Consider the following 24907-nt stretch of genomic DNA (forward strand, 5'->3'; position numbering starts at 1 on the left):
ACTGGGGTGAACTGCTATTTGTTGAATAGTCTGCCTGATTTTCCCGTTTGGTTTTTGTCTTCTCTGTTCCTGAGAAATACATGCCTCAGTTGCCAGGCCCAGATTCTGGGACACTATTCCCCAGCCTGGTCTCAGTACCTAGAGTTCTGTCTTGTTTTGGGAAAAGAGCAAGTATGATAGAAATCCAGCAGTTTCACTTTTAGAACACTAGGAGGTACTTTAAAAGTTCATTAGTATTTTCATTTTAAAGAGCCCTCAATGTCTTCCCACATTCAGGTAATTACTGGGAAATCTGAAAATGCCTGCTTCCTAAAGGCCGTATAAAAACCCAGGGAGTTTTGGTTCTTAGAATATTGGTTATCATGCAGTAAGTACTAGAGGCATTAGTGCGAATAGGTGCATGCCATTTAACCATTCCTACTTGATAAGGATGGATAGCTTGAGTTTGAAGAAACTTCAAGTTGACTTTGCTTCTCAAGCTATTTGAATATAATTGGTTTCTTTCTAAATTTAAGGTTAAGGATAATAAAATCAAAATGTAGTATTACAATTGCCTTACAAACATTTTCAAGTATACTTTCTTTCCAATAAAATAATTCAGCATGCTAAATGTGTATGTCACAGTAAGATAAGATTTGTATCAGACAAATGTAGAAACTATAAAACTCCAAGGTAAACATTTAAAAAACTTAGGGAGTCTTACTAGTTTCATTATAAATATTTGGCTATTAAGATAAACTAAAGAAAACCAACCTATGGGCTAAACTACTTTTCAGTTGCTATAATATAGTGGCATTTTGTGGAAAATGAGTAGGCTGATTATAACCATGCCACCTATTCTTAGGAGTTAACATATCTTTGAATTAAGAAGAAAAACTTTCAAATGCAAGAAAATACTCTTCCTTGCCTTTCTTCCTCTGTTTTTTGTTTTTGGAAGTTTGATATAAAAAGCAGTCAAGAGAATAAAAGGAAAATAGTTTTTCAGCCATCTGGTTGCACCAAAGAAATGTAAAGAACTTAAGGCAGTGACCAGCAGTCCTCCTCACACTTGTAACAAGGCGAAAAACAGGGTGGCCTTACATTGTTTGTTATCGGATGCATCAGCTATTTTTCAGACGATATTTCCTATACTGAGATTCCTTTCCACAGTATGTCTTACTCCCACTAACCTGTCATCAGTCAGGTTAGGCATCAGCTCTTAGATGAAGTAAAGAAAAGCTAAGGAAGTGGCTGACTAATAATAGGACAGTTCAACTAATCATGCACTTGATATGTGTCAGATCAGGTGTTCAATGTTTCACATGCTAAGCATCATAACAGCCAGAGGAGGATGTTTATGCCTCTTTTAAAAATCAGAAGCTGAGCCAAATTAATGTCCAACATAAAATTTCCAATTATTAGTAGAGCTGGTGTTCATACCTAGGAGAATATGATTCCAAAACTTGTGTTTTTGCCTCGACACTGGCTGTTTTCTAACTGGAATATGCATCAGAATTTCCTGAAAGACTTGTTACAAGGCAGCTTTATGGGTTCTATCCCTGGGCTTCTAATTTAATGTATCTCTTTTGGGGCAAGAATTTGCATTTGTAACAAGTTCCTAAGAAATGCCACTGCTACTGGTTTGGGTACCACACTTTGAGAACCACTGCTCTACACTTTACTTCTCTGCATCCAGAACATGTCCTATAGGTTTTACTTCCATTCTATGGAACATAGAGGGGAAAATGTGCAAGTTAAGCGACACCTTGTAGAAACAATCATACAAATCGATGCATTCTACAATCTAACTGGCCTGGTACCTTCACAAAGTCATGGAAACAAAATTGGAAATTTATTCTAAATTGAAAGAGACTAAAGGGTCATACTATCCAAATATAATTGAGAATATTGACTGGATACTGGTTTGAAAAGCAGGCATAGAAGCCATCTTAGAATTTAATACATTAAATAATACAAATAAACTAGTTATTTTTCTTAGGTATGGTAATGGTATTATGGGTATATAGGAGAATGTCCTTACAGGCTTATTTATTTAGGAATGAAGTGTCATGATGTACTGAAACACTGAAGTGTCCTAATGCTACTGAAACATTTAAGTGGTTCGGTAATATTTTGATGCTGCCAGTTTACACTGAGGTTGGGGATGGCCAATGAGATGTAAGTAGAAGCTTCTGAGGAATCCTGTTCTTGAATAAAAAGGCAAAACCTTATATATGGAAAGTGGTGAATATGGCAGAGTATTAATAATTATTGAAGAAACATGGGCATATGTGGGTATTTATTTTAATATTCTTAAAACCTTTTCTTTGATAGAAAAATTTTACATTAAGACATTGAGGGGAAAGTCTTGATTTTGCACTCATTTTATTTTCCTCTTGCTCATTCTTGGACAATTTAGCTAGTTGTAGATTTCTTGGTTGAGTATTACTTTTTCTTAGCATTTTAAAGGCATTATATCACTGTCTTATGATTTCCACATAATTGTAGTTGGGGAGTTTGTTGTGAATCTACAAATTATACTTTTGTAGGTAATCTACATTTTCAATTTTAAGATCATTTTGCCTTTGTCATGGATTTTTGTCACTATATATCTTTTATGCCTTCATATTAATTTTGGTGAATCTAAGGATTCATATCACTTTTCAGATTTGGAAAACTCCCAGCCATTATCCCTTTTAAGATAACTTTTTGCCTAATTTCTCTGCTTTTTTTTCTTCCAGGATTACTAAATTTATACTGGACCTTCTCTTTTGATGGCCTCCTTGTCTCAATAGCCAATTAATATTTTCTATTTCTTGCTTTCTCTGTGTTGCATTCTGGATAATTTAAAAATTATTTTCCTGTTTAATATTTTTCCCTTCATTTATGGAAAATCTGGTTCTTTTTCAAATGTATGTTGTCTCTTTGGCAAAGTGTTATTGTGAGGAAAAGGCTTTGTCTTTGCACCTTTCTTTCATCCCTCCTTGTGATGCCTGGTGGTAATAGCAGCCACCTTGTAACCAAAAAGCACAGTAAGAACAGAGCAGAAGATAGATGTATTTTTGAACATTAACCCTGCTGTGTGAGAAAAATGAACACCTATTTACTTAAGTCTGTACTTGGATTTTTGTTGATACAAGAAATTAAAATCCAGTTAATGAAACATTACTGAAGATATTCAAGTTATACTCTTACATGTCAACTGTGTATATAAGTACAATAAAAATATTAATAGTGCTTATTTCTGGGTAGAGGAATTGTAGGTGATCTTTATTGATATTTTTTCCACTTTACCACAGTTCTAATTTGGTGAAATTGCCCAGGGACAGTGGTAATAATAACAGCAGTATCTTATTCACTGAGCTCACTATACTCTGCTAGATACTAAGGTAAGGACTCCAAAATAATATCTCATTATTATCACATTACTATTTAACTTAATATACATAAATGAAGATGAAAATTGCATATCACTTTCTTTATACTAATGAAATTTGAAAATTTTCACCATACAAGTACTTAGTTTAGTGTAAATTGCAGTTATTACTGTTATAATCAAATTACCCGAAAGTTTAAGGAGTTTTAATTTCCTTTTTCAAAATACCTGGAGGTACTTTCTGGGCTGGTTTTTGTTTAAATGTTGATCTAGGATCCCAAGAGGCATCTACTTTTCTTCTGAATGCTATCGATTGAGCAATATGAGCCTTTTTATGGTTAAAAAGGGTAATCGTTGATCTTCTTTCTTTTTCTGTAACTTCTGATAAGTGTAAAACATAATGTTATTCCAGAGCATTATAAATGGATATGCAGAGTAATTCAAAATAGAATTGAACACTCAAAAATGTATTTATCTGAACTATGTTATATGTGAACATCCTGTCAAAACTACTTTGTGAAGGACTATCACAGTTATTTCCATAATTTTACAAGTGCTCAATATATGTGCATCATGTCACAAGGCACAGATCAATCCCAGTACAACCCAGACACCATCTAACACATCACCATGGATGACTGAAATCACAACTGTGATACATCCTCATTAACAAATTAGTAATAAATTATCAAGAATGTTCAAACTTGTAGAGATAGGGAGGTAAGTAGATAGATAGGTAATAAAACAGTTGGGGGTAAAATAGGCCTCCAGAAATGTGAAATGTTAATGCACTGAGATTAGTTATTTTTCTGGCTTATATAAATCAGACATACTAGTTCACAGTGTCTAAAGATACTTTCATAAAGAAGTCATCATTGATGATAAGCTTATATATATATTTTTTTACAGAATTCAAAGAATATGACTTTTATAATTTAAATGGGCCTTAAGAGATTTAGTCTTTCTCATTTCTGAAATAAGAAACTGAGGTTCCAGGGCATAAGTTATTGGCATCCAACACATTACTGTCAAAACCAGAAGCAGAAGGAGACCTATTCTCACGCTCAGATGGCCTTCCTAATATAGTGGTCAAGACATGAATTCCTAAACTAGGGCAAATTTCAAAGAGCAAAACGTTCAAAAATGTAAATACTTGAAAACATTTCCTTACAAAGAAAATCATTTTCAAAGATATTCAACATTTTTAAGGCACTGAGTTATAAGACTGCTTTTCAAATATTTCTCTGCAAGAAAGAGGTGTCCTTACGATTTTGGTCAAGCAACTGTACTCCTGGAAGGTGGTATATTACGTATAAACGGTACAGGTTATATTGGCACAGTGGATTTTGGTAGAGACCTGAAAAGAAAGAATCCAAATTAAGAGGCCAGATTTTGAAACTGGTTTCTTTTATCGCTTGATAAATATGGAAAACTACAGGATTAATAAAAGGTGTAAGGTTATGTAAAGCTCTGCTTCATAGATCAAACCAATGGTTTTATTAGACTCTTATTTACTCAGAGAAGCACTTATTTTCCTATCTGTTACATTGATTCAACAACTATTTTCTGAGTGCTTGCTATCTACTAGGAACTGTCATAGGTGCTTGAGACATATTTTGACCCAAATCTGCTACAAATGAAGGAACATGTCCATAAGTTAATGAGCAAAGGAAGAACTAGATATCAGTGCTATGGGGGTCTTGACACTGCTCTTTACTAAAGTATTCACTTGGTTCTCTTCTTCCAGTCTCAGAGGTCACAAGGGTGCCTGTGTGGAGATGGGTAGAGATGGGGCAAATGCTCCAGTATAAGTCTTCTTCCTCCACTTCACAGCATGGGGCAGAGTTCAGTGTGTAAACGCCAATAGTGGCTTCATATCTAAGCAGGAGCAAAGCTGGGCAGGTGCTGATCTGACATGTTGTCTCTCTCTGGCCAGACACATATGGCTCTGATTTCCTTTTTTTTTGAGAGGTCATCTCTCATATTTATTGATCAAATGGTTGTTAACAACAATAAAATTCTGTATAGGGGACTGACTCAATGCACAATCATTCATCAACCCCAAACCTAATTCTCAACAGTCTCCAATCTTCTGAAGTATAACAGCTCTGATTTCTTTTGTGAAGGTGCCATGATACCTCCTGAATCATGCTTTCTAATGGTAGCTAGAGATGGAAGACGTGCAGATACAGAAGAGCTCCTGGCACTTCTCATGTCCCATCCCTTAGACATCAGCAACAACGCAAAGTTGTGAGGGTTTTATTTTCATAGAAAGGGTATGTTCCCTACTCTTCCCTAGATAATATTAAACAGGATTACATCAATGCAGTGTGAAATAAAACTGATGATTTCCAGTTGGATATCTTTAGCTATTGGGGCCTGTTATATGCAATTTCTAGAGAATACTTTTGAAAAATAAATACATCTTGTGTGGAGAACCACTAGATGGCAGCAGCAGAAAGAGCTCCAGCTATTGTACAAATTAAACGAGGCTCATTTAATGTACATGTTAAATTTAGGAGTATTGCTGTAGCATTTCACTATATAATACAAAAAAGGTTTAATAAAAGCATGAAAATATTAAGCATTAGAGACCTAGAAAGTCATAAAGATTTCTAAAGAACAGTTTGCAACATAAAGAAGATAGGGGCATGCTTAAAAGACAACAAACTATTTGGATAAAAACTGAAAAGTTAATCATCTGGGTATTTTTTCTTTGGGCAATAAAACATTCTGATATTTGTCATATAAACACAAACTTTTTTAGCTAATAAAATTATTAAAAAGAGATATTCCCTGTGGAAAACTTGAGCTTTAAAGAGAGTTAAAGCGGGCAATGGAAGACACCTGGTGCATAATAAACAAAAGTTACAAGAATGAGGAAAGGCATAAAAGAAAATGCACAGTCAGGAGCAACAAATTTCAGAGGAAGGAAATATGTATGTATTGGGGGAAATGAGAGGAAAAATGGCATGGAAAATTTTCAAGATTTCCTAAGTAACAAAAATGGTTTGAATTTTCAGATTAAAAGAAGAAATTTAAAGTGGTAACAAATAATTCTAAGCACAGGAAGAGAATAGAATGGATGTATATTAAACCAGTAATAAGAACAGATTTAAGATCCGCAGGGATCATGCATTGTAGTTTGAGGCAAAAAGAGAAAAGAACACCCTTCAAGGATATAAAAGCAAAACAATTGTTTTTAATGAGAGTTTAGGAGGGAGAAAAAAAATCACAAATGCTTTCGTGCAGAATATGCTCTTTGGTTCCTGTCTTGGAGAATCACATCTGATACCTCATAATCCTATCATACATTATAGACCTGGGAGCAGAGTCCACTTCTGCATGTGATGTTAATGGAAAATGTATCACCATCTTTCAGTGATGATTCCTATTGGTATAACCTTCATATTCCCATTCCCCTCTGAGAACATTATTATTTCATTTCTTTTCTTGGCTTTTTCTCCTAGTCCTTAGTTAACTAACTCCTTTCTGTAAATTTAAAGACCTCTCTCTTCAGCTAAATAAAACACCAAATTTGGATTTACTACTATTACATTACTTATTAATTAAATACTATTAAGGTGATTCAATACTAAAAACTCAATGTGTTTATTGTGGTTCACCATTCATCCCATCCTCAAGTAAAATCTAAGTGACAGCAAGTCAGAAAACTGGCTACTAGCCCAGCTTCTACTTAAATTAACTTGAAAAAAATGGAATTAAATAATTTGAGAGGCATTTCATCTTTTTATTCTTCACTTTTTTTCTCACTCTTAAATTTTAGAAAGAAGCAATCTTATTTTCAAATGTCTTCCCCCCTCTTCCATACTATTAAGCATTTAACATTTTGGATTTATTAGTTTTGGATTGATGCATGAAAATTACCATACATTAAATTTCTAAGATATGAAATCAGTTTCCTGTGTCTGAAAGTTCTGAAAGGCTTCCATGATGTATCGGTACATTCTTTTAGAAACTATGAAGTGAAATTGCTTACACTTTCACTTTCAGGAGGTTAATACTATTTAATCCACCTTCCCTCTAGGCTACTTATAGAGTACACCTCTGTGGCGCCAGCACTGTCTTGCTTATCTTAATTTGGGATTCTGAGTCTAAGTAATTTACATCTACCCACTAATATATCAAAATGTCTCTACTACTGCACAAGCTTGAATTACATGACTCACATGTATGAAACTATTTATGACTGAAACTGAAGAGAAAAAAGTATATAGCTATCTGAATAATTGGCTTCAGTTAATTTTTTTAAACTTTTAAAGCAAAATTAAAAATTGTCTTTTAAATGAAGCTCAATTTTCTAAAGCCACTTTTGAAGAAGGTTGATGTGATTGATAATGGATCAACCTATCCATTTTAATAGATGGAGAAAATGATACAGAGAAGTTAAAAACAGTTATATTCTGTGCCTGTATCAGGATGGCCTGTGGAAGAAGGAAGTTCAGCTGTCAGTCAAGACACTAAGGTTTTGAATTTCTGGTTCAGGTTCCGTAGTAAGGTTAGCATCTCCATTATTATCACCAACTTATTTTAACTAAAATCTGTACACCACTGCACATGACATGCTTGTACTGAATATGGAAATCACCTCTGATTTTTGAAAGGCAAACTTGGACTCAAGCCGGGAGGGGTCAGAACTCTCTCTTCTTTAGGACAAAAAGCAGTGAGACACCCCCTGCCTTTCTTTATTGGGTGGGTTCTGTTGGTTGTTAGGGAGGGGTGGTCCTGCCTTGAGGGGCTTTTCTGGTCAGGAGGCTCATGTGAAGAGAGCACTGCCCCCCCTAGTCCCACCCTGATCTCCCAGTGTCCCTCTTCAGCCCTTGGTTGTTTGCTGTCAGCAGTGGACTGGGGCCAGTGAGGACCAGGTGAAAACATTTAAGAACAAGATCTGTAGAAGAGGGAGACCCTTTTTTGAACGGGGCATTTCCTGTTTCTAGTGGTGAACTCTTAAGGCTGTGTGAAGAAGCAAGTCTTAAAAATTATGGAATACAGGAATTTAAGTATACTTTCCAACAGTGGAGCTCAATCAAGCATAGAGACAACGTGAGAGAAATGAGATAAGCGTGGAGGAACGGGGGAATGTTGCTGGTCGTGGTGGTGGTGTTTTTTCCCCCTCGGTGCTGGGAAAGAGGCAGGGAGACCTGAAAGTTTGTGAAAGTTGTCAGCCACGCAGTGGGTCTTTGACACAAGTACATCTTGATTTAGAAAGATTTTGGAGGGAAGCAAAGAGGAAAATGGAGCTGGAGAGGAAGGGTGTGGAAAGGTAGACCGCCTGGAGAGAAGAGGTGGGGCCGTCCTGACTCAGCCTGGAAGTCAGGAATTCCAGTTTCCAAGACCTCACACTGCTGCTGAGTTTAGGCCTCCCTGAAGCTCCCAGCCATGTGTCTCCTGGGCAATCTCTTGGCAATTCTCCTCATAAATGCCAGTGGAGGGTGCAATGGTGAAATGGATTAGTTTATCCTCTGGGCTATTTTCTCACCCTCTGGAGAACTTGTAATTGAAGTGGAATAATAGTAACACTTCAGCATTTTGTAAAATTTTACAACTTGTAGAGACAAAAATTTTAACATTTGAAAATACATGTACTTTTCAGTTCAGCTGATCAGGTGACTCTAATCTGTGACTGCAAATATGGTTCATAGAAACTTAATCTGAGGACATTAATACACAAATATAATTAGTAGTCTACTCAGTGCAAACATTTTTTTCCATATATCTTTAACCAAAATGGGGCAAGAGTTCAAAATGTGCATATTTCCTGCCACCAGTTTTCTGAAAATGCTCTTTTTGGGGGGTAATGGGATATGGCATTTTGTCCATTTCAAAAAATAATCCCAGTATAAGAATCTCAGAACAATTATAGTTATATAACTTGAATTACATCACTATGATTTTAAGCACAGGCCATTTAAACTGTTGTGACAGGTAATGATATGGACATTATACTACCAGAATGGCCTAACAGCCTTTCAGAGAACTAGAAAAGTCATGTCTGTAACCCCGACCTCAGGGCTGACACAATTCTTTGCTCATGTACACACTTGACAAGTGGGATGTGGGGAGGATTTCAGACTCCACTCATTCCTGGGCCAGGCACCTTTGTTCAGGGCATAATCCCGTGGGCTATGGTAGCAGCAACCTTGATTCATTTACCTCCAAACCCTGTACTGTAAACTAGGCTTGCTTAAATTACTGAGTTCTTACGTTTAGCAAATTATCCCCTTAATTTCACAGCAAGTGCCTTTAGCTCTCTAGAAAATTTATAAAACTGTATGCTCCATAAAGGTCCAGATGGGGTCTTTCTTACTCACTTCTGCGTCCCCATCTAGTAGAGTGTCCCATAATGAAGGCATGATATTTAATGAATGAATAAATGATAAATACTTATTGAACAAATGAGTGAATAAATAATAAATTAAAATAGCAAGGCATGAGTCTAAGCTTCAACAGTCCTTAGTAGTTTGGTTAAACTCTTGAGTCTTGCATTTCAACTATTGAAGAGGGAATAATTCTAATCACATCATAGGTGTGCTGTGAAGATGTAAATAATATAATATGAAGGCATTTTCTCAATAGAAAATGACATTCAAATGTGTTATTATAATGATTATTTAAAATGTTAGCTGTGTATTTTAAATTTGTTTACTACTTAGCAGAATTTATAGAAATGTGTGCATCTTAATTCATTACCTCATTTTCATAATCCACAAGAAAACAATTTTTGTTTTTGTTGTTGCTTCAAAATGACATTAATGTAAAGAAATGCTGTTAAAAAATGTTTTACAGAGTTAACTTAATATTTGAAGCAATCCTGAGAGGTAACAATTAGCCCTTATTTTATCTTATTTTTATTTTTATTTTTTATTTTGGTACCATTAGTCTACAATTACATGAGGAACATTATGTTTACTTGACTCTCCCCATCACCAAGTCCCCACAACATACCCCATTACAGTCACTGTCCATCAGCCTAGTAAGATGCTATAGAGTCACTACTTGTCTTCTCTGTGTTGTACAACCCTCCCTGTGTCCCCACTGCTTACATTATGTCTGCTAATAGTAATGCCCCCCTTTTTATTCCCGTTATCCCTCCCTTCCCACCCATCCTCCCCAGTCCCTTTCCCTTTGGTAACTGTTAGTCCATTCTTGGGTTCAGTGAGTCTGCTGCTGTTTTGTTCTTTCAGTTTTTTTCTTTGTTCTTATACTCCACAGATGAGTGAAATCATTTGATACTTGTCTTTTTCTGCCTGGCTTATTTCACTGAGCATAACACCCTCTAGCTCCATCCATGTTGTTGCAAATGGTAGGATTTGTTTTCTTCTTATGGCTGAGTAATATTCCATTGTGTATATGTACCACATCTTCTTTATCCATTCATTTACTGATGGACACTTAGGTTGCTTCCATTTCTTGGCTATTGTAAATAGTGCTGCGATAAACATAGGGGTGCATATGTCTTCTTCAAACTGAATTAGCCCATTTTATAGTAAAATAAATGTGAGTGTTCCTATCTAGCATCACCTACAGTCCCCCCATCCCTGGGCAAATGCTAATCTACCTGAAAACAGTTACCTCTGTGTTGCTGTGTTGACAGATGTGCCTATTCTGGACATGTCATGTAAACAAAATCATATAATATGTGCTATGTGATTTTGAGGTAAAACCAAAAACCAAAAACACACTCAAACACATAAATCTCCTTTTGTCACTTTTCATCATTTTCATTGGGCATGCCATATCATTGCACAAAAAAAATTTTTCCTACCTGCTGTTCTTTCAAAAACATTTTTTAAAAAAGAGTAAGACCTAGTCCTGTTTTCAGGAATATCTAAGTATTTTAGTTGTAAACATTGACCTAATTTAAGTGTCAACAATGAAAACCATGTCCTATGTTATTACTATTTTAAGTTAATGGTCATATAAAAGTACAAATCCATACTTAGGGTCTTCAGATTCAGCATTCCCTTTAATTCCTTGACTGTTGCATTGATGTTTGTTAGCTCATTATGGTGTAGGAAAAGTATATGCAATGAAGGCAAGTAGTGCAGGCCTAAAAAAAAAAAATTTTGCAATATTTTAAACATTCTGATGCTAATTAAACATGCTGACTAAAGAAAAGCAAAGAATACATTATAGCTCTTGGAAAGGAGGAATTATTACTAATCATATTGTGAATTATCATTATGAATACAACAAAACATGAGAGTTCAAATAATTGTGATGTGGAAATGTAAGTTAATTTCTTTTCAGTTATTGTAATAATGTTTGTTTGATTTTAGAGAAGTTATTTTCTTCTTGTTTTGTTTTATTTTCCAATGTTACTTAGATTTATAATGCCTGTCAAGGGCAATAATTTGGTCTTATTGTAATAGCAATAATCAGTAATTTCTCATTTAATTCAATACCTCTCCCTAAATTGCTCAACTACATATTTTCTTTATACAGTAAGAAACCAAATATTCATATTATTTCTGTTGATTTTAAATTGCACATTTTCCCATATTTTTAAAAGGAGTTGAAAGTGGGTTGTGCCTTCTTGATGGCTACATTATAGTTTAATTGGCAAGAATTTCTTTCTTCATGTCACATGAAATCATGGTGGATCTTAAAATTTATGACATTTTGATTTCATAATACATGATATTGAAGAAAAATATTTTGTGTGCTGTGCCTCTTCATATTTCATGATCACAGTACATCATGTACTTTTGTACCTTGCTTGAAATTGTCAGCATAGTGATTATTGCTCATAAAATTAACTCAGAGTGAAAACAGGAATTTGGCTGGTAATAATTATAGCCAGTAAAAACATTAAGACTATGTATATAAACTTGTTATATTTATTAATGCTCCCAAATATTGTTAAAATTTGCTTCCAGTGTAACAAGTTTATGTCCAGCTGTGCAGTACAAAAGTAAATTTATATTTTAAATACTTTTTTGTATTTTGAATAACATACATAGCAATATTGCATTAAAACCATAATCAAATACACATTTCTCAAAATGAAATAGTACCTAGGGACATTTAAAAAAATAGATTCTATCACATATTTTCAACAGAAATGTTAAAACAGATTGTTGCATGCCATTAGCAATATCATAGTTGAACTTTATTACTTAATTGAAAATCTATTCAATCAACAGAAAATTTAAAACATACCTTCTATCTCAAATATTGCATTGTTGTTTAGATATAGTTCTGTCAGACAATAGTTTCTAGTTAGAAATTTTATTCCATGGAGCTGAAAGTGAGAGAGCACAATATATTCTATAGTAATTACTCATAAAATTATAATAAGACCATACAACTTTGATGTTTGCTCTTATTATTATTATTCTTTGTGACCTTTTGATCTGAGTCATGAGTTTACATCTGGATTGTCTTTGAGGACAGTGTGATGAAAAGGATATTTTCAGCTAATTTAGGACACACCTTTCTTACCACATCTCACCAAACTCCCTGACATGGTTTTCAGTGTCTCTGCAATCTGGCCTAGCCCTTCTGCTCTAGCAGCTTCTCACAGGTCTGGTTCCATATAGCCTCACTGGATCTGGCGCCACATAGCCACTAATTCACCAGCAAATATTATTTAGTGCCTAATACATGCCAAGGGCTGTCTCAGATACTGCTGAAACCATTTGTGCATTTGTGTGTGAGTCATGATTTCTCTGCCTGTATGACTTTCTTCCTGGTACATTCCCGATTATTCTTAAAGATCAGCCCTAGGCCAGCAATGCATATCAAACCATGCCTGAGCAGGCTGCCACAGGAGGTGTCCCCTGCTCCAGAGAATGGTTGAAACCACCCTTTGTTCTCCTTGCATCTCAATACTGTCTTCCTGCCCTGTTTGACCTGCTTTTTGTTTTCATGAACTTCCACCTGCTTCTAGTACGTGAGTCTCCTAAGTAATGGTCTGATTTTCAAATCTTTCTTTATGCTCCAGTCTATGAGCATCCCCACTTCTCTAGCTCACTGTCCTCTGATAAACAGATCTCCGCAGTGTAGCTGAGAACTCTGTAGTCTGAGTAGACACAGGGGCAGCTCTGCCAGGTCAGGCCTAGTGCTAACAGTTCATCCAGCCACTGGGCCAGGAGAAGGCAGGGCACCACATCATCCTGTTACCTCACAGCTCAATTGTTTTTAACAAGGCCTTCCTGATAACCCCCTTGCCCATGAACCCTCATTTTCTCGACAACTCTAGCACTTCCTTTGAGTTATGTAATTAATTATTTAATCACTAGTTTTGTGTCTTCCTTAAAGGAACCATATTTCTACAGTATCTTTTCTTCCCTACCTTCCCATTCTCCTAATGATGTGGTGAAGTTTCATCTTACTTTTAAGATCAGATAGGAATTCAACGTATATGAATCGGAAATAGTCAAAAGCACTCTTGAAATTTTTTCAAATGAACCATTAAGTAGTGTGAACATGATATGGGATATTCAATTCTAAACTGAATGTCAGAACAATTTGTTACCCTGCAAGGAAAACCCCATTTTAAAAAATATCAATTCTATAATCTTAATAAAATGTAACAGATTTGTTTGAATTATGAGGAGACATAGTAAGAGACATAGGAGGGGACAGGTATATTCTAGAAGCAGCAGGTAAGTTAAATATAAGAATCATAGCTTTACTAGTTAATACAGGATCTAGCAGGTAGAATACTTTCATGAGTTATTGATCGAGTGCTTACTAATTTATAAACACAGAAGTATATGCTCACAGTTGTAAATTAGTCTTATATGTTTAATTAAAGTTTATCATGGAACTATTGTTATCAGTTAACTGGAACTGTTTTGCCTTGAATGGAATGATTCAGACAGATGTGAACCTATCTGATTTAGTGAGTTTTTGGAAATTCTACTCATGCTCTGCCGTATCTCAGAAAATCTATTTTAGATTTGTATCCAAACTTTGCAAACTGGTTTCTTTAATGAATCTTCTTTACACTTTTTCTCATATTTGCAGCATTCACAAATTATGAAGCTATAAAAGGCACATGTGCTGCTCATCTCATTGTTTCACAGATTCACTTCACCAAATCATGTCAGCATTCATGCAGGAGGACCACTGATGATTTCACCACAGCTTTTGTTAAAAAGTCACGAGAGCAGCTGTGTTTCTCCCAGGCAGGACAGCCCACTCAACACCAGGAGCAGGTGGGTGGGTCTGGTTGGTGTCCTACCCCTCTCTGCTCTTCCTACAGGCCTCCCGACAGCAGCTCACTGCCTTCTGTCCTCCTCTTCGTCACTCTCTGATCTGATGATAGATGCACCAGACAGCAGCGTCGAGATACACCACTGGAAACCATGGCTTTTTCTTCTCTTCTCTTCATGTTGCCTGCCTAGCCACACACTAACAGAACATTACTAATTAGTTGAGCCTCTAATTTCTCTTGCATTACTCATTAGCACAAGAAGACTACTAAAAACTCAACAGTTTCGTCTTGATTATAGAACCATATTTTTCCCCAGAACATTAACATCCTTGGACTGTGATCACTGGGATTTGCACTGTCTGTTGGGGTGAGATGGGTTGCAGGAATTGAGTGTAAAGAGATAAAGCCAGGTCATGAAGAACCTAGGGAGCTATTAAAATATTTTGTGCAGAGGAGCATTATTGCCCAATTTTATTTAAGAAAGAAAATGGCAGGGAAGAACATGATTTAGGTGAGATAGTAAGTATAGTGGTGGGAGATGAATAAGAAGGGTGTTATACTAATCGAGAAGAATGCATGGTAGTCAGAGTAGAGTAATGACGGTAGGAGGAAAGAGAAGTAGAAGAAAGTGAGAGGTAATTCCATAATTCCAAGAATTCACAGGATTTAATAGACATTGCAATATAGCAAGTTGTTGGAGTAAAGATCTAGCAGTAGGAATTGGAAGCTATGCTGATCATTCTCAAAAGCAAAGCAAAATATTATTATAATTATCTTTTTAAAACAATCTACACTATTGATTCAAGGGCTGCCATAGGATTTATATGAAATGTGACATTTCACAAATTGTGTATCTTTAGCTCAAGGCTTGGCATGTAGCAAGTACCCAATAACAATAGCTATTATTAGTAGTAGTATTTTTTTTTTATATAGCTGAGAGCACTAACATTTAATGTAAAGCACTTACAAGTAACCACTGATGTACTAGTATGGAAAATTGTGTATCAGCATGAATTTGAAATTAAGGAGGCATTTTTTTTTAGAACAGGTTTTCTCAACCTCTACAACTATTGACATTTTTGGCCAGATAATTATTTATTGGTGGGGGTCTGCCTTGTATATTGTGGTATGTTTAGCAGCACCCCTAGTTTCTACCCACTAAACGCCAGTAGAACACAGACCCAACTGTGACAATCAGTGTCTCCAGACATTGTCAAATGTCAGCTTGGAGCCAGGTGGGGGAGGTTGCAAACTCACTCCTGGTTGAGAATTGCTAATTTAGAGTCAAGGGAAAGGGGAGAGTTGTATTTACTAAGTGCTTTTTATGAGCTGGGCCCTAAGCTCGATGTTTTCACAGACATTCTCAAATATGATCTTTACACTAGTCCTGTGTTGTTTTGTTCCTTATTTACCTAGCGGAAAACTGAGGCTCAGAGAAGTTACAGATTTCGCAAGGTAACAGAGCAACGATTCGAACCCAGTTCTGACTTTCAAATAAAAAATTGGCAGATAGCACATCAAAATTGGGTTAATTAATTTGGAGAAGCTTCTGTATAAACCATCTAGAAGATATTAATTTGAACGTACTTTGAGGTAATGAAAAATATTGGTTTGAGTAATGGAAAATATTGAGTAATGAGAAATATTCCATAAGTTAATTTTTTCTATTATTTCAGCAATAACCAAAAAACATGTTTAAAATGCAGCCAAAAATATTTGGCATAAAATGGAGAAAAATAGAACTATAATTATATATCTACATCATTGTCTGGCATGCAGTAAGGCTACATCCTTTTTGTGCATTATTACTGAAATACTAGAAAAAAACAATTTATGGACTATTTCTCATTGCTCTAATATTTTCCCCTACTCAAACTAATAATATTTCCATTACAACAAAGTATTTTCAAACTAGTATCTTGTGGCTGCTGTATATACCAACTTATTTAATCTTCACAACAAACTCATGAGGTAGGCATACTATTATTACCTTATTTTAAGCAATGAAACTGAGGCACAGAGAGGTTGAGCTATTCAAGATTACACAGCGAGTATATGGTGAACTGAAGTCTGACCCAGATTTCAGAGTCCTTTCTGGGAACCACTACATTTTATTACCATCCATAGTAGGAAGCTGAGATATTGGTCAAGCTCTTTTCCGGACTCAGCTTGAGTCATTGGCTTGATTTGTGCCACCCACCTGATCTATTCTTGATCTGTCAAGTGATATGGATTTCTCTCAAAAATTGCTGCAGCCTGGCTGGCCTACCTCAGGCTAGCTTTGGGTCTCAGGCACTGTCCTAGCCTCTCTCCACTCCACAGGGAGTTTTCCTCATGTTTTTGCAATGACCTTCCTGCAGAACCTAGATGGATACTTATGGCTGCCAATCAATCCAAAGTACAAGAACTGCCCAGGAATGGAGCTAAGCAGCATTGTATGCAAGTGAGTGCACTTGCTCCTGGCTTCCTCAGCCTCACCTCTTTGCAGTCCTTTTCCTTCCCCTATTAACCCTGAACACCCCACACTTGCTTTCTCCTTCTCTCTCCATACCCATTCAACATGCTCTAGAGTCCCACTTCTGTAGATTCATTTTAGTAAACATATTGTTGACAAGGCTTAAGATAGACATTAAAAAATTATTTCTTTTAAATTAGAGGATTATGATCAGTGACTCTAATTGTTGACTTTCAGGTCAGTTTGAATAGATACTGCGATCTGAGAAAACTTGCTAAATGTCCCTCAAATTAAGCTCCAAATAACTCGCTAAGACACCAACTTGTAAAATCAGCTTTAGAGACTATGTTCACTAACTCCAAATAGTGTCATCACTATAAAGGATGACTTCAAAAAGCTTATTATTGTGAAACAAGACCACAGAACTCTAGACTTGGAATGGAACTTCAGAATTATGCACGAGATTGTGTAAGTGAGGAAAATGGCTTCTGCTTAAAGGTTTAGATTGCACAACAGATCTAATTTTTTTCCATACAAAGAATTCATATAAAATGACAGTAAAACAATTGTTTGAGAAGATATATATCCATAGAGACAGAGAGAGCAGAAAATGAGATGACAGCAGTACAACTTTTGGAAGCTGGAAAGCATATGGTCTAGTGGTAATAGAACTAACATAAATAAGAAAGCCAAGTTCTAAACCAGAACACCACCTGATATATATATACCACAATATTCTAAAAAGGCTTAATGACTGGAAATGAGGGTAAAGAGGAGTGGATTAAGTAAGCATTACTGGAAGTTTTTAAAGCAGCAATTCTATGCCTCAAGGTTGTTCCCAGTAGAACCACTTGGCAACTGGACCTCTCCTACCACCTCAAAAGATGAGAGGTTTATTCCCTGGGCAGAATAAAAGAGTTCCTGTATAGATAGACTGAACAGAGGTAAAGATAAGAGGTTCATACTGAAAACAGGAAGATTTAAGAGAAGGTGTGCACACTGGATGTTGAGAGCTCCCAGTCCTCTTTCTGAAGGTCGGCTGTCAGAATGCTGGCAGCAGGTCTTTATCTATCAGGCAGGAGACTGGGTAAGGTTTTTCTGAGTGTTCTGATCACTTTTGAGGGGAGACTAAAATTACTAATATCAGGATTTCTCCCTGAAACTGCCCTGCCTGAAAACCTATAGTGGACAGACCCCACTCATACATACATACTCAGTCCTTCCAATCAACATTGTAGGCTCACATCTTAAATATGAACAGTTAGTCAAAGATATTTGAGTAAAAATTCTGGCATGAAAAATAGAGATGAAAAATGGTAATAAGATTAACTTAGAGATAATAGATATTATATAAGCAGTAGCAACAATGACAAAACTTATTATGCTTGTAGAGATTAGATGTCCTTGGAACAAGAAGAAGGTGCTATAAAAATATATATGTAAGTAATATAAAATATGTTATATATTTTAATATAAAATATATAATTTTATTATATATAAAGTAATATGATAAACCTTTAGAGAAAAAAAGAGCCCTTGGAAGAGCAGACATTTAAACATACTAGGAGAGTTGGAAAAGAATGTTGAAGAGTCTCCCAAGAAGTAGAGCAGAATGACAAAAAGAAAAAAGAAAGAGAAAATAAAAGAAAATGAGAGGACTAGTTGAGTAATTCAATATCTGCATAGTAGAACTAAAGGAAGAAATCAGCTATATACTTCAAGAAAATTTCCCCAAGCTGAAAGATGTGTTTCCAGATTGAGTATATTCCCCAAGCTCAGCACAGTGGATAAAAATAGACCCACAGCAAGGCACACCATTGTGAAATGTCAGAACACTGTGCTCCAGACAGGAAACATGCACATGCGTGCATACACATACACCCCCCCACACATAGAGCCTATATTCAAGGATTAAGACTCATAATGGCTCCATGCTTTTCAACAACTACACTGAAAACTAGAAGACAGTGGAGTGATGCCTTATCTCCAACCTAGAATTCTGTTAGCTGAACAAACAAAAATACCGTTCCCAGTGTAAGAACTGAATAAACAGAATTGCAGGCATGTACAGTCTTTAAAAGGTTATCACCTGCAACCCTTTCTCAGGAAGCCACTGGAGAATGTACTTCAGAAAAATGAAAGACACCTACAAGAAATAGGAAAAAGACAGAGGGAATCCCCAAGTTGGTGATGAAAGATGACTGATGTTGTGCACTGGTGCACAGGCAAAGTCCAGACTGGAGCGAGTCAGAAGGTTCTGGGCAGACCTTTCCAACAAGTGAAAGTAATTGAATGCACTGAATACATGTGGTCAACTGGCAGAGAGTTTGGATTGAATAAAATGCTGGTGGCAAATAAAAAATTAAATTGCTAGGGTTGAACAACAAATGCCACAGATGAGTGGCTTTAACAACAGAAATTCATTTCCTCTAGCTCTGGAGGCTTGAAGTCCAAGATCAAGGTGGTGACAAGGATGTTTCATTCTGAGGTTTCTCTCCTTGGCTCATAGATGGCCATCTTCATACAGTATCTTCACATGATCTTCCCTCTTTACATGTGTATGTTTGGTGTCTCTGTATTTCAATCTCCTCTTCTTATAAAGACTCTCCATATTGGATTAGGACTCACCTAATGACTCCATCTTAACTTCATTTCCTCTTTAAAGGCCCCATCTCCAAATACAGTCCCATTTTGAGGTATTGGGGATGAAAGATTCAACATATGAATTTTGTTTGGGTTCACAATTCAGCCCATAACAAAATGCTAATGAAAAAAATCAAACAAATATAAAACCCAGGGTAGTGAGGAAAACATAATTATGGAAAAATAAATACAGCTTAATACATGATCTAACTCTGAAGAACATAAATTATTGTAACAATGCAACTAGTGAATACTGATTTAACCAAAATTACAATACAACCACATCAGGGGACAGAGAATGGAAAGTATGCATGTGTATGGAAAGTACGGAAGTGGGGTCAGGAACAAGAAAGAATGAAATCTTATCTCAGTGGGAACTTAGTAGCTTTTGCCCGCATTAGAAAAATCAAGAGGTGGAAGCAATATCAACATGTGACTGAGATATTCTGACAGAAGATTACTTAAGAGAATTTAAAGTTGCATCTGTGGGCTAGCAAGTGAGGACAGAGTGTGGGGAAATGTCGCTAACTTAAAAACTAGCAAAATCTTTAAAACTATTGTAATACCTATATAGCTGTTTTAAAAACAAAACAATGTTTTTTTAAAAAAGAGTGGGTCCTTAATATTCTTTCTGTGCCTACTGTGTGACACTTTCTTTGATCAGTACATCACACATGCCATCTCATTTCTTTACCACAACAACCCTTAACATAGCTATAAAGAATAAATACTCTACGTATTACGTAAGAGGAAACAGAGCTCTGGAGAGATTTTGTGATTTGCTAAATATCACCAGCTGATTAGTGGCAGGGCCATAATTATATCTAGCTCTCAGTTCAACATAAATGTATTAATATCTACTGTGTTCCAGACTCTGCAAGGAATCATTTATGCAGATATTGGTGCTATTTTTATGATCTTCATCTTTCTAAACACTATCTAATGAAATGTGGGACATACTTGTCATTATTTTTTAGCTGCCCAGCATCTACGCCTCCTTCCCACAATTCAAGGAATTCATCATCTACTAAGTATTGGTGGGAATCAGAACCTACTCCCCATTAGGCAAGATACTTGCTTTTCCCGACTTCCTGATAGGGAGGATGTGGACCCATGACTAGGCTAAACCAATTCTGATGCATCCCCTCTGAACTTTGAATCAAGAACTAGTGATGCAAAGGAGGAGACAGTTCAGAGTTGATTTTGATGGTGACAGAGGTGGGGCCAGCAGCATTTGGCCCTGCAGTGGAATGTGGCAGTGGAGATGGAGTGGGTCCAGCAGCTGGTGTGGGCCACAGGGAAAGCAGCAACCAGGCTGGGGCTTCTATTGACTGGGAAGTCAACAGTGTTTGCAGAAACCATTTTTATGACATGGATTTGAACCTGGCTTACTCTGATCCTGAGAATTTGCTACACTTGATTCTTAAGCTACCTATTATCTACCCACATCTTTTCAATATATTCTTTTCCTGCTTAACTCAGCCAAAGCATGCTTCTGTTAAGTGAACTTCTGTTACCTTAACTAGCACCTATGCAAAGAGAAGTTCAACTTGGCAGACCTAACTATGATGTCAAACAGAAACTGACATTTGGAATGAATAAACAGTTATAGTGCTAACAAAATATTATCAATTTACCTTTCTCAAAGTTATAATTTATGATCAATTATGTGTCATTTGTGATTCATTTATAAAATGGAAATATATTTATGACAAAATGCTAAGACTTTTATTTACTCATTCTTCCTCCATTCAACAACTGTTTTTTGAGTAGCTACTATGTGCCTGGCACTGTGCTAAGTTCAAGGGGTAGAGCCGTGAACAAAACAGACAAAAAAGAAGAGAAACAGTACCTCCAATAAGTAAATTATATATCATGGTCTCAGTTGATAATAAGTGCTCAGGGAAAATATAAAGCATGGAGATTGGGAGTGCCAGGAGGGGAGGTGGTATTATATTTTAAATGGGTTGGTCAGTGTGGGGCTCATAGAGGAGGGGACATTTGACAATTTCTAGATCTATTTTTGGTTGTCACTTCCGGGGAGGAATCTCCTGCGATGTAGTGGGTAGAGGCCAGGGATGCTGCTAAACATCCAGAAGAGGCCAGCACAGCTCCTGCAACCAAGAATTATCTAGTCAAAAAGTCAATAGCACCAAGATTGGAAAACCTAGGAGCAAAGACCCATAGACCAGTGGTTAAATGGTATGGTGAAATTCTGAAAAAATTCCATAATTATGTGTTATTTAAAAGGATAAATTATTGCATGTTTGAATATTGAAATCACAGTATTTCCTAAATTTACATAAAACTCTAAGTATTAGTTGGGGAGAATTTGAATGAGATACATTGAATAATATAGGAGAAAAAAATTTTCAATATACTTCCAGGATCCTTAAGTCCATTTTTATGGTGTTCCTGTCTAATAAATGAAAATAATTCATTTCTATCTTAGTTTAAAATAGTAGAAATCTTCCTTGGTCCTTGGATGTGGCTCTGCATAATCAAAAAAAAAAAAAAAAAAAAAAAAATAGTAGAAATCTTAAAAATAAAACCTACAGTTTAAAAATATTCAGGAATACTTTATCCAATACAAAAGTATTTCTGTTCTCATGTTGTCCTCCTGTTCCATGAAGTTTTGTAAATGTCCTTTTCCAAAAATAGGTCACACTTTTTGGTTAAATAATTTTAAGTCATAACTAGATACATAGTGTACATATCTATGAATTTCACAACCATGCAGTGAAACCTTATTTAGGTTATTTATGTTGATTTACTTTCTTAAGGAGGTTTTTAAATATTTGGCAAAATATAAGTCTTTCAACAAAGTTGACATAAGGGATAGAATTAATGTTGCCCTGAGGTAACAGAAACACGTTAGAGCCCAAATTATATGGAATGCATGTTAGTTCACTTTATTCTTTAATAGCTCTTATGCTTTCCCATGGAGTTTGTGCCACTGTAAATCATATTTTGGAACTAGATATGGTATGTATAAATGAATAATGAATATGTATATACATAGACCCAAACCCAATTGGAGGAACCAAGATGCCATGATACAAAGGATGTTGTAAAGCTACCTGAAAAAAGTACTGTCAAATAATTTTTTATTTAAAAAGTGGCACATTAGAAATAATTATTTCAGTTTCCAAATGTAGTTTGCTAATTGCATACATCACTGTTGCTTCCTTAAATACATAAAGTTGTACTATTTACTAAACTTTCAGTATTTGCTGAAGTTCTTGGAAATAGGAAAAAATAACATTTTAATGGCATAGCAAGCTCAAGACTTTTCTTAAAGCAATTGTGCTTATTTTAATATGACCATATTCTAGTCAGTGTGGAAAATGTTGTAAGTAAGTATTTCAATTGTTTTTTAGATGATGTACTTTATAAATAATGACTTGGCAGAAGAGGTATTTTTATTAGGTTTAGTTTGTAAATTTGGTTCTTCCTACATGGCAGAAACTCTGATTCCATTTTGGATAGTTGCTTGTTGAGGTGTTATACAGGTTTTCATTAAATGCTTACACTAATTGAAGACAAATGAGATAAACCAAAGTACTGCTCATTGTTCCAGAAATAGAAGGATACTGGTATGATGGCACCAATATTATGAGCTCATTATTAAATCTGTATAAAAGAAAGATTTTGAGGTAATGAGCCAAAACACTGATCAAGTGCCATTTGAAATTATAAAAACTAAATCACTTAGATCACTGTCTGAGCAGACTCAACTTCTCATGAAACGTTGGGAAGAGTGACCGTGTGGACCAGAATTCCCTCGGTCAGGGTCCCCAGAAGGTGAGATGAGGAGACTCTTTAGGAAGCCTCAACTAATATACTCCTAAGAGCAGCTGCCTCCCGTGAATCACAGTGTGGAGTTAGAAAAAGGGGACCCTGAAAGGGAAGTAAGGCAGAACTATTGAATGTCTATGCAGTACAAGAACAAAACAAGCCCTCAGAAGGGATAATGAAGGAACCAGGGTTACCTGTGCAAACCTAGAAGAGCTAAGGCATTGGAGGCCCTTAGAAACAACTGAACCTATTTATTTTGCTAATAACAGGAGAAGTGCACACCCTTCTAGCATGTGAGGCTCCAAACACCAAACTAAAGGCTCAGCTGCCCAAGACTACTACTTTCGCTCATTCCATTCCAGGCAGTGCTCAAATGCACTGTCCTCCCCAGAAGCATAGGCATTCCCTCTGCCCTTCTTAATCTTATCGTTAGAGCAGGTACCATCACCTTTATTGTTATATCCATCTGTAGCCTAATGCAAGTACAGAATAAGCCACATCAGGTACAATACTTTTGGCTCCGTGTAACTTCTAAGCTCAACTCAAACTGGCCCGTAAAGGAGAACATCTATTATCTCACATGCCAAAGATGATCCACAGGTGGTGAGTGCATCAGTCTTAGCATCTCAGTGAGTCTCAGGGGGTCTACCTTTCTCTACATGTTGGATACATCCTCACACTGGTAGGATGGCTCCTAGCTTCATACTGAGACGGAAAACATCCAGAAGAAATGAGGGACCTTTCTTCTCTTGCTGTCTTTTAGGAGTAAGGAAGCCTCTCAGCAGGTGTCTCTATGTCTTCTTTACCACAAATGGGTTATGTGCCCATTCGTTGACTGGCCACTCACAAGGAGGGTGGTGTTAATTTTGATTGGCTTAGTTCAGGATCCACCCTTTGGGACTGGCAACAGGGCCACAGACCTAAATAAAAGGGAGAAGTATGTACCCAAATCCCAGCCCAGATTCTGCTGGAGAGGTAAATGGAGAGAATGGATATCGAACAGCCAGCCAGAAATGTCCAGTATGTATACTTCAACAAAATTGTTGACTGAATAAATGAATAACCCAAAAAAGTCATGTTCATTTTATTTTATGACTTTGTGCCTTAGTTTTTCCTAAGTAGAGAGGAGGGTAGCCAAAGATGTTCACAGTGTAAGAACAATGCTGGTCATAAATTTAGATCATTGTTAACAAAATGTTACAATTCTAAATACTTATGTTCCTATGTTAATGTTGACATTTTTCACCATAATTCTCCATAGCATTTCTATACTGGCATAACTTCTTAGTGGTCAACCAAGTTCAATCTAGATTTTTTTAAAAACCTAATAATAAAAATTTTACATATGAATTTTAATGAACCAAAATAACTAATATGCCTTTTAGAGTTTTGGATTCTGAATAAGACTTTAATTTTTCATAGAATGTGAATACTCAAGCAGTTTAGCAGTCAGTCAATCAATCATTGATCA

General features: G+C 36.1%; 1 protein-coding gene across 3 annotated transcripts in view; it reads right to left on the reverse strand.

Moving 5' to 3' along the window:
• The window catches only part of LRRC72 (leucine rich repeat containing 72), a 40749-nt gene that overhangs the window by 4131 nt on the left and 11711 nt on the right, over positions 1 to 24907 (reverse strand). For all 3 annotated transcript variants that reach the window (XM_073238746.1, XM_073238745.1, XM_073238747.1), the window contains exons 4-7: positions 12539 to 12620; positions 11316 to 11426; positions 4623 to 4712; positions 3584 to 3736 (exon numbers count right to left, since the gene is read on the reverse strand). In XM_073238746.1, coding sequence (XP_073094847.1) covers positions 3584 to 3736; positions 4623 to 4712; positions 11316 to 11426; positions 12539 to 12620 — 436 coding nt within the window. The remainder of the gene's footprint in view (positions 1 to 3583; positions 3737 to 4622; positions 4713 to 11315; positions 11427 to 12538; positions 12621 to 24907) is intronic.

This window comes from Manis javanica, chromosome 6 (genome assembly GCF_040802235.1).
Source record: "Manis javanica isolate MJ-LG chromosome 6, MJ_LKY, whole genome shotgun sequence".
Taxonomy (NCBI): domain Eukaryota; kingdom Metazoa; phylum Chordata; class Mammalia; order Pholidota; family Manidae; genus Manis; species Manis javanica.